The 11828-nt window shown below is 40.7% G+C and overlaps 1 protein-coding gene across 1 annotated transcript; it reads right to left on the reverse strand.

Annotated features, from left to right (window-relative positions):
* Positions 1-7092: 7092 nt before the first annotated feature.
* On the reverse strand, positions 7093-8031 carry LOC311591052 (vomeronasal type-1 receptor 4-like; the record flags this gene model as incomplete). The annotated part of the gene is made up of 1 exon (XM_084770423.1): positions 7093-8031. The coding sequence occupies one exon, from the start codon at positions 8029-8031 to the stop codon at positions 7093-7095; it is 939 nt and encodes a 312-aa protein (XP_084626549.1).
* Positions 8032-11828: the final 3797 nt, after the last annotated feature.

The raw sequence follows: 11828 nt of genomic DNA on the forward strand, positions 1-11828 counted from the left end.
ATCTAAGGTGTACAAGACACAATGGAAGAATTTGATGCAACCATCATATAAATGGTTAAATCTAAAAAAGTCCTGACAGCAAATATCCATGAAACCAAGGACACAATGAAAAGATGAAACCTAAGAATAACAACAGGAGTTGAGGAAAGAGAAGATGCCCAGCTCTAAGGCTTAGAAAATATTTTCAACAAAATCATAAAAGAAAAATTCCTCAATTTAAAGAAAGCAAAGACTGTAAATATACAAGAGGACTGCAGAACACCAAATATCAAAGACCAGAAAAGCCTCCCCCCACATAATAATCAAAACACTAAAAATACAGAACAAAGAAAAAATATTAAAAATTGCAAGGGAAAAAGGCCAAGTAACACACAAGGGAAAACTTGCCAGAATCACACCAGAATCTTAAGTAGTATCAATAAAAGATGGACGGGCACGGGCAGATGTCTTACAAACCCTGAGAGACCACAGATGCCAGCACAGACTACTACACCCAGTAAAACTTGCAATAACTACACATGGAGAAAAAAAAGCTATCCCATGAGAAAACCAAATATAAAACTGTATATACCCACAAATCCAGACCTATAGAAGATACTAGAAGGAAAACTTCAACTAAAGCACACTTAAAACACACAGGAAACAGATAACTTCACTTTAGAGAAAAAAATTAGGCAAGCACACAACAACACTGTCACAAACAACACCAAAATAAAGGTACCTAACAGACACTGGTCATTAATATCTCTCAAAACCAATGGTCTCAACTCTCCAATAAAGAGACATAGACTAATAGAATGAATGCATAAAAAGTACCCAACATTCTGCTGCATACAAGAAACACACTTCAGCTACAAAGATAGACATTATCTGAGAGTAAAGGACAGAAAAAGTCTTCCAAGCAAATGGACACAAGAAGCAATCTGGAGTACCCATTCTAATATCTAATAAAAGAGACTGTCACCCAGAATTAGTCAAAAGAGATGAGGTAGGACACCATACTCATCAAAGGAAAAAAATCAACCATAATGGAATCCCAATTCTGAACAACTATGCTCCAGATACAAAGGCACCCATTTGTAAACAAAACACTAATAAAGCTTAAAGCACACAACAATCCCCACAAATTAATAGTGGGGGACTTAAAAAACACCCCTGTCCCCAATGGACAGGTCAATGAAACAGAAGATAAACCAAGAAATTGTTCCACTAACAGATGCCATGAATCAAACGGACCTTGCACATATCTACAGAAATGTTGTCCCAAACACAAAAGAATATGCCTTCTTCTCAGCACCTCATGGAACCTGAGCCAAAACTGGCAATATAGTAGGTCACAAAGCCTCAACAGATAAAAGAAGATTGAAACAATACCTCCTGTACTATCAGACCATCATGAACTAAAGCTAGACCTCAACAAAAACAGAAGTTAAAAAAAAAAGTCTACACACACAGGAAAACTGAACAACTCTCTACTCAATAATAACTGGGTCAGAAAGGAAATAAAGAAATTAAAGGCTTCCTAAAATTAAAAGAAACTGTAGATACAACATTCCCAAATTTAAGGGGCACAATGAACGCAGTGTTAAGAGAAAAGTTGGTAGTACCAATTGTCTTAAAAAAGAGATTGGAACCATCTCATACAAGCAACTTGACAGCACATCTGGAAGCCTAAGGGGAAAAAAAGCAAACAAACGCAAGAGGCATAGAAGGCTGGAAACAATCAAACTCAGGGTAGAAATCAATAAATTAGAAACTAAGAGAACACTTCAAAGAATCAATGAAAACAAGACCTGGTTCTATAAGAAAATCAACAAGATAGACAAACCCTTAGCCAAATTAGCTAAAAAAAAGCAAGCAAGCAAACAAACAAACATACAAAAAAACAAAACAGAGAGACACTATCCAAATCAACAAATTCAGAAATGAAAAAAGAGACATAACAACAGACGCTGAGGAGATCCAAAGACTCATTAGGTCTTACTTCAAAAGCATATGTGCCACAAAATTTGAAAACTTAAATAAAATGGAATTTTTTCTGGACAGATTCCAATGATCAAACTTGAAGCAAGATAAGGTAAACCAATTGAATAACCCTATATCTCCTGTGGAAATAGTAACAATAATAAAAAGTCTCCCACAAAAAAAACAAAAAACAAAAAACAAAAAAACTCAGAGCCAGATGGTTTCAGTGCAGAATTTTACCAGACACTCAAAGAAGATCTAATAACAATGCTATTCAAACTATTCCACCAAATAGAAATGGATGGAACATTACCAAAGTCATTTCTATGAGGTCACAGTCACCTTGATACCTAAAACTCATGAAGACACAACAAAGAAAGAGAATTCCAGACCAATTTTCTTATGACCATTGATGCAAAACTACTCGCAAACCAATCCCAAGAGCACATCAAAGATATCACTTACTGGCATGCAGGGATGGTTTAAAATAGGAAATCCATCAATGTAATCCACCATATTAAAAAACTGGAAGAAAAAAACACATGACCATTTTTTCAGATGTAAAAAAAAAGAAACACTTGGAAAAAAATCTAACATCTGTTCAGGCGTAGAATCTTGGAGAGATCAGGGACACCAGGCACTTACCTAAGCATAACAATGGCTATATACAGCAAGCCTATAGCCAACATTGAACTAAATGGAGTGAAACTCAAAGAAACTCCACTAATATCAAGGATTAGACATGTTTGCCCATTCTCTCCATATCTCTTCCATGTAGTGCTTGAAATTCCAGTGAGAACAATGAGGCAATAAAAGAGATCAATGGGATCCACATAGGAAGTAGGGGAGTTAAAGTATTTCTCTTCACACATGACATGACAGTGTACATAAGTGGCCCACAAAATTCCACCAGAGAACTCCTACAGTTGATAAACACCTTTAGCAAAGTCACCAGATAGAAGTTTAACTTAAAAATTTAGTAGTCCTTCTGCACATAAATGACAAAAGGCTGAGAAAGAAATTAGGTAAACTAACCTTGTCTGAAAAAACTTAAAGTCTCTGAAGAAATAACTTGAAGAAGATATGAGAAGATGGATATATCTCCCATGCTCATCAGTCAGGAGGATCAACAGTAAAAATAGCCATCCTAACAAAAGCAATCTACCAAATAATGCAATCCCTGTAAAAACACCACACAATCCTTTACAGACCTTGAAAGATCAATTCTCAGCTTCATATGGAAAAACAAAAAGCCCACAATAGCTAAAACAATCCTGTACAATAAAAGATCTTCAGGAAGAAACTACATCCCTGATCTCAAGCTGTATTATAGAGATACAGTAATAAAAATGGCATGATACTGGCAGAGAAATAGGCTGGCCTAACAATCAAATCAAATCAAAGACCAAGAAATAACCCTACACATCTATAGACACAATTTTTGACAAAGAAACCAAATCCATACAATGAAAAAAAAGGGCATCTTCAGCAAATGGTGTTGGTCTAACTAGATTTCCACATGTAGAAAAATGCAAGTAGACCAATATTTATCACCCTGCACAAAACTCAAGACCAAGTGGATTAAATACCTTAACATTAAATGAGACACCTGAAATCTGTTAGAAAAAAAAATGTTGGGAAGAGCCTTGAAATCATTGGTACAGAGGGAAGCTTCCTGAACAGAACACTATGAACTTATGAAACTGAAGTGCTTCTGCAAGGCAAAAGACACTGTCAACAGAACAAGGCGGCAGCCCACGGATTGGGAAAAGTTCTTTACCAACCCTACATCTGTCAAAGGGCTAATATCCAAAATATATAACGAACTCAGGAAATTAAACACCACCCAACCAAATAATCCAATTTGGAATGGGGCATAGAGCTAAACAGAGAATTCTCAACAGAGGAATATGGAATGGTCAAGAAACACATAAAGAAATGCCCAAAGGCATTCGTTACCAGGAACTGTAAAACAAAATGACTCTGAGAGTCCATCTTACATCTACTAGAATGTCTAAGACCAAAAATTGAATTGACAGGGAGATCCAAGATGGCAGCATTTAAAACACACCTTGTTTGATCAGCAGGACAGCAGTTTCTAATCAGCAACCTAAGTACTGGCCTGAGAACCACAAAACACCAGTATTGGTGACCCACAGGTGGGAAGGTTCCAAATTATGTGGAGCACGGTTGGGTCTGGCCTCTAGCAACCCTGCAAAACCACAAAGTCCCAGGACTCCACAGAAACAAGCTTGCAGCCTCCGAAGGCTAGTGCTACACTGCTTGCAGCCAGGCAGCTCTTGAACTCCCTGGGACACAGAGCTGGCTGGGCACTGCAAAAACACCACCATTTGTGGGTTCTAGCACCAAGCAGACACCACAGTTGGTATCACAAATGGATCTGACTTCAAGTCACCCAGAGAAGCCACAGAAATCATGGGGGGGGGGGGAGGGTCTCAGCAATCAGCCTGCACCCACGTGAGGCCCACACGCCTGGCTGGCTGGCAGCTCTTGAACTCCCTGGGGTGCAGAGCAAGCTAGGACCTGCAAAAGCATCAGTGTCTGTGGTTTCTAGCACCTAGCACACACCATAGCCAGGAACACTAGTAGATCTAACCTTACATCACCCAGCAGATCCACAGAAAGTTCTGACGTCCAAGCGGGCACTGGGCACATGCTCCAACCAGAGACATCACAGTGGGAAGAGATCAGCTTAAGAACACAAGCAACAACGCCCAGGACCATTTGATATCACCAAAAGCCAGCGGCCCTACCACCACAACAAGCTCTGGAGATACTATTACAGCCAACACACAAGAGAAGGATTTCAAATCTGAGGGCATGAATGGTCCATATGTGGTTTGGGACCAGGTTCATGTCTGTGGCCGGTGTTACCACCAAAGGTCATACAGTTGTCAGGAGTCTTGGCTGCCATCGAAGCTACGATGATGTCTGTGAGAAGAGCTGAGTCTGACCCCTCCAATTGCCCTCATGGAGTGGATTCACAGGGAGGAGGGCCATGATCCTCGCTGGCCATCACTTGGCTCTCCACATTTGATGCTTCTTGCAGGAGTGTAGGTGGAGAAGACCCCACCTCCACTTGGTGGAGCTATAGCCACTAGAGATAGACCATGCTCCAATTAGTATATGAACACTAGAAATGGATTTGATTCTCGGTCTTGGGTGGGTTATTTTTTAATTTCTTTATTATTTACTACATTTCCCCCTTTTTTCTTCTTCGTGGATGGGGTGAGAGGACACAGAGCAAGAGGGTGGACAGGGGAAGACTGGGAGGTAAGCATGCTTTGATTTCATGATGTGAGAAACCGAATGGTCAATTTATTTTTTTTGAAGAGCACAGCTGCACTTGAACTCACACTGTTCTGTTACTGACATTCAGAATAGCAACTTTCTGTAAGTCCACTAACAAGGAATTAAATTCCCTCTTCTGGACACTGCAGGCATTTCAGGCATGCGGAACACAGACATAAATGCAGGCAAAACAAGAACACATGTAAATTTAAAATAATTAATCCCTTTAATTTAAAGAGGGAAGTGTAAAACAAGGAGAGAATAGAAGCACATGATTTTAATCCTAGTACTACACATTTAAAGAGGAGGATGGCCTCGAGTTAAGGGGTGTCTGGGTTACATAGTGAGTTCTAAGCCAGGCTAGCTACAGTGTGGGATCCTGTGTGAAGAAAAAAAATGTGATTCTGTGGGTTTTCTTGTGTTGTCCTTGACCACTCTGGCTTCGACAATCTTTCCTTCCCCTCCTCCACAGGATTCCTCAAAATCTGGCTGTGGGTCTCTTCATCTGTTTCCATCAGTTGCTTGGTGAAATCTCTGATGACAATTGGGCTAGGCACTGATGTATGAGTATAGGAGATTACCGTTAGGAACCATTTCATGGGCCTCTTCATTTTCTTTTTGCCAGCTCATGATTAGCTCAAGAGGGATGGCCAACCTCTTGATTCTGATCATCTAGGCAGTCTCAGGGCAGGGCTCTTTTTCAGGATGTGGGCCTCATGTTGGACCACTCATTGATTGGCTACTGCCACACATTCTATGATGCTATTACTCCAGCACGTCTCACAGAGAGAAAAGACTGTAGGTTGAACGTTTTGTGATTGGGTTGATGTTTCTGTCTCACTGCTAGGAGCCTTTCCTAGTTATAGAAGACGGCCAGTTTGGCTTCCATACCACACTCGTTACTTAGAGATTTCACTAGGGTCACTCCCACTGATGTTCCAAGAAGTTTTCATTGCACTAGATTCCCACATCATCCCCCAATCCACTCTCTTCCAGTACTCTCCCCCTCCCCCTCCCCATCCCCTGCTTGAACCCTCCTTTTCCCGTCTCCATTGGACCCTCGCCCAACCTCAAAATATATTTTATTTCCTATTCTGAGGGGATTATTTTTATGTGCACTGTTGTTTGCCTACATGTATGTATGTGTGAGTCCGCAATGCTCTCAGAGTGTCTGCCTTCCAAGTTACTGCTATAACGGCTTGGAAAACACTGCTCATGGGGTGCAACCACTTTGCTACTCTGCAGTCTCAAATGTTTCCCTATAACTCTAAATAATAACATGATGAGACCTATCACAGAAATGCCCAGTCCTTGGGCCCTGCTTGCACTTATCAATGCAGCGAAGAAACACCATGACCATGGAAATTTACAAAAGAAAGCATTTAACTGAGGGCTTGCTTACATGCTCAGAGAATCAATACATTTCTTTCATAGCAGAGACTCTGCCATCAAGCAGGCTGGCATACAGTAGCTGAGAGCTTACATCCATAGGCAAGAGTCAGAGAGACGCCTGGTTAACTTTTGGATTGGAGGTGACAATGTTGATTAAAAATCCCATCCTCACAGAAGGTCGCCTTAATCATTATAGTCCATATAGCAGCAAATCTTAAATACCTCTGTCACGAGCAGTGATCGTTTCAACACTCATATCATATAGAATGAATTGCCTGTGTCACTGGCTAAATTACAAACTATATTGGAAAGAAACATAGTAGAGATGCTACAATTACTGTGTAGGTTCATGTTGAATGTGTGTGCACAGAACAGTACATAGGAGAAGAAATGGAAAGGGAAAACAGACAGCACAGTTTTTTTTTACAGATCTCTGACTACACAAACACAGTGTGGTCTGATGAGAACAGGTACAGCAAGTTTGAAAACAGAGGTATGTTGTCTGAGAAGCACAAAGGGGCAGAAGGCTGGGAAACATGCAGACATAGCAGCATTGGCATTCACCAGCCACCTAATTGTTACATCGAGGACAGACATGTAAGAGGTAAAGACAATGGAAGCTACATAGAACAACACAAAGCTGCTCACTATGGTGAGGATGATATGGGTGGCTCTGGTCTCAGCGGATGCCCTAGGAGACTGGGATCTGTGGATGTGTTGTACCCTCTGCTTGTGTTTGAGCAGCCTAAGCAACATGGAGCCACTGGCAAACACCATCAGCCCCAAAAACATGGCATCGCTGGACGTCAAGAGAACTGCATTGAAAGTGTTGATTAGTCTCCCAGGATTCACAACAGCGCAGTACCCAAAATCTTTTCTTCCAGTAACATTTACTCCACTCCATATGTCAGTTGTATACACAGGAATGAAGACATATATCAAAAGCTGTAGGGACCAGCAGAGGCCCAGGGAAGGACCAATGATCCTGGGAGCTCTGACCTTGAGTTGTTTCCACTTGGAATTATTGGGGCTGATAGTGATGGCCTGGATGACACCAAGCAGGGACGTGGAGCCAAGGGATACTCCTCTGGCTACTCTGTGAAAATATAAGGTAAGTTTACAAGAAATATAATCTAGATGGTATGTCTGATGAAAAGCTTCCATTGTGTGAGGCATCCCTTTGCACAGAAGAACAAGGAAGTTAGCCCAGGTCAGGTGTTTTACAATCAGGTCTGTGGGCTTTGCCCTGATCCCAGCGAAGTCAGCGATGACAAAACAGCAAAGCAAGGCTGAGTTCCCCAGCATTCCCAGTGCCGTCTGCAACAGGAAGAAGATCCCCACAGCCAGGTCTCTGGAGGGCATACTGTCACAATTCTGGGTCACCTCACATCACGTCCTGGCAACAACTGTCAAGTAAGTTGGACTCTGTCTGTCGTAGCATGTGAATCACTGTGCCGACTAGAATCCATCCTGTTAGGCTCAGCAGTTCACGTATTAACATGTGACTTTCTTATAAGACGTGCCCTGGGTTTCAATGATTTACTATTGTTTGAATTACACATAATTAACCTGGACATTGGAGTTAAACTTTATATTGCCAGGACTTATTTTTTAAGTGCTTTGTAATTAATTTCTGGTTTAACAACCACAAGTGCACCACTGAAGAGGTCTAATTATCAAACTACATCCAGACAAGAGTCTTGCACGTGGACACACTACCAGTTTCCACGTTCCCAGCAACCTGTAAAGGCAGAGACTCACCAGAAAGGAGACTGTCTGGCTACAGAGAAAATAGTGGCCCCTAAAATGCTATTGACAATGGATACCATCAAGAAAAGGGAAGCCATCTTCCTTTAAAATGTGACCTCTGATATGTCAACCAAGCTTCCGTGGATGGTGACAAACCCAAGATCATATGGGCCTCAAAAACTGTGCTGTGTAGGTTTAGAAATTAAAAAGACATAAAGTTTATCAGGAAAAGAGGGATGGTGAATCTAGAGGAATGGGGAAAGTATGAACATGATCACAATACATTACACAGAGATCTCAAAGGTGAAACAAGAGAATAAATAATAGAGAATAGTCGAATTTTAGAATAAAAAGGATAAAAAAATAGTGACCATCAGATATTAGGAAAATAATATGTGCATTCTCCTTTATCATCACACTCACATGTAATTGCAGTTACATATGTTTGTGTGTACATACATGTGCTTATTCTTGCTTTTAAGTGTTTCCAAAGTAACTTCCAAATCTTTTAATTTGGTGAATATCATTTACAATATAACCCTATCATATTAATTCTCTCTATAAAAAGATAAACAGCAAATTACTTGTGAATGTATTTAAAGTAGGATGCAATTAATGCATTTATTCCACAGGAGGCTTGCTTGTGAGATTCTTTACCTTATTTTAATGAAATGAAAACATAACAGACATTAAATGGGAATATTGAATAGTAGTAGCAACCCTTCTGTTCTGTGGAACATAAAAATCTAACAAATATAACTATACATTTGACAGATATAAATACTGTCAGCCAAGGATGCCATGGGTACAGCACACATAGCACGAGGGTTCATAGCACAAAGCACGAATGACATATCTGTTTGATTAAAAAGCAATATCTCAGCTAATCACGGTGAGACATGTCTTTAGCTTCAGCACTTGGCAGGCAGACCCAGAGGAACTACCAATTTTGAGGAGATCCTGGTCTACATAGCAAACTAGAGACACTCAGGGTTATATATGTTGACCCTGCCTCAAAAACAAAACAAAAAAACAATGTTTAGGAATATGTGTATCTGTGTCTGGTTGTGGGCTGGAAACAACAGAATGTGGGTTCTAATGCTTGGGCAGTGTGAGGTTGAAATCACTCATCTAGTCAAATGCCATTAGCATTGAAATTTGTATATTGCAACATTGGGTTATTTATTGTTCATCTTTGCATAACCCTGAATATGAAGCCCTCAAAGAAGGATACTAACCTGTCACTATGCCATTCTACATAGGTGTTTTCAATAAAGTAACAAAATAATTCTTATCCGCTTTAAGGTGCTATGGATAATTTGAGTTGTAAATGTGCAGAGGTCACCAAATATCACTGACATTGCTCTTGTAACTCACTAAATTCTGGAAGAGATTTTATCAACCCAGTGAACAGAGTCATAGCTTCCCAAAGAAAAAATGGTCACAGACTGTAATAGCCACCAGATCCCTATGGACTGGGAAAAAACACACTGACATTGCCTTTGCAAACAGCACCAAAGTGGAGGAACCCTGGATAGCATCTCTCACCTGCAGCTTCTGTCAAACCATGTACAATTCAAGTCTTAAGGTGATCTTTCCCACTCTCAGCATTCAACCTGTGTAGGTGGCTTTATCAGAAAGAGTAGGATCATTTCAGAGACCTGTACTCACCCATCTTCCAGAGACTGCCAGGGCTGCTGCACACTGGGTACCTAAAGGAAAGTAACTCACATGTGCAAGTAGAGATGCAGCTGTGATGTTGGCTGATGGATGAGGACTCAGTGGCCAAGGGGACCTACCACACTCATAGATATGTAGTTGATGGCAACCCTAAAGACAAAGCCTGAATCTTCTCAGAGTTTATGCCTTGAGGGAATGACAGGATCATGTCACAGGATGTAACAATGAAAATAATGCCAAGGGAGGTGACATCACCTGTGAAAAACATTTGTTCCCATTAATTAACAATAAAAAACTTTTAAATAAGTAGTGGGCATCACCTGAGGGGCAGGTTTCGAACTGCGAAATAACTCTTCTCTCTTGTGCTGTCAGAGGTGAGAGTCCAATTAGGAGAGCCAGACACAGATTGCATTCTAGGGACTGAGGGCAAAGAGTGCATTTGGAAGTTCACTATACTATGGGGATGAACCATTATGAAAATATCTCTTACATTCTAAGAGACTGTGGAAGTTTTGCTGCACCTCACAGCCAGAGTTAATAGACCCTGAGTTCATTTAAGATTTAAGACTGCTGTCCTACTGTGCACTTGGCCTGTTTGTTCAATATGACTTCTACAAGAGCAATGTAACATACAGGCTTACTTGTCTTGGATTTCTCAAGTAATTACCTTTAACAACCTATGCTAATTGCATGGCTTTCATCCTAAAATGCGTAGTTTTCCGTGACCCTGACAAAAGTGTAATGCAGCTGTGTATGCATGTTGGGTAATCAATGCTGAAAGAGCAAGTACTTTGGAAGCAACCTTAGGAGACACATTTCCACTATAAATGTTGGCAGTGATATGGAAATAGGTTGATAAATTTGTGTGCAGTGATGGTTGCTGGACTGTTTGTTATCTGGGGCAGTTGGCACAGTTGGAGTCAGTGTCTTAAACCTTGTAAAATTCTTTTAGTGGTTTCTGTAAAGTATTCCTCATTCATTCCTGCATGGGATGCTGTCATGCTGTTGAATAGATGCAGAGAAAAGTCTTTTGTGGAGCACACCCAGAGACACAGGCAGGGACAGACAGATGCAGAAGATCATTGTTCAGGTAGACACAGATTCAGGCTCATCAAACAGACAGAGAGTGACAGAAGACAGACACAGAGAAGAGAAAATTCAAATCTGGACTTGGTCTTGGTTAAATACCCAGGAAAATTGATTACTAATTTCTTTTCCTTACTGTGACCCTGACACATTTTGGGTATTTTTCGTTACTATTAATACATTCAAACCAATGTACTCTTTTTTTTATAGGATGTCTTATTAACATTTCACTCACAATTGTTCCATAGATACTTTATAAAATTCTTTTTTTTCTCCTTTATTAATTTATTCTTGTTACATCTCAATGGTTATCCGATCCCTTGTATCCTGCCATTCTTCTCTCCCTCCCGATTTCCCCTTATTCTCCTCCCCTATGACTGTTCCTGAGGGGGATTACCTCCCCCCTATATGATCATAGGGTATCAAGTCTCTTCTTGGTAACCTGCTGTCCTTCCTCTGATTGCCACCAGGTCTCCCCATCCAGGGGACATGGTCAAAGGTGAGGCACCAGAGTATGTGAGAAAGTAATATCCCACTCTTCACTCTACTGTGGAGAGTGTTCTGTCCATTGGCTAGATCTGGGTAGGGGCTTAACGTTTGCCGCCTGTATTGTCCTTGGCTGGTGCCTAAGTTTGAGCGGGACC

The sequence above is a fragment of the Acomys minous genome (assembly GCF_964271855.1).
Source record: "Acomys minous genome assembly, chromosome: 20".
NCBI lineage: Eukaryota > Metazoa > Chordata > Mammalia > Rodentia > Muridae > Acomys > Acomys minous.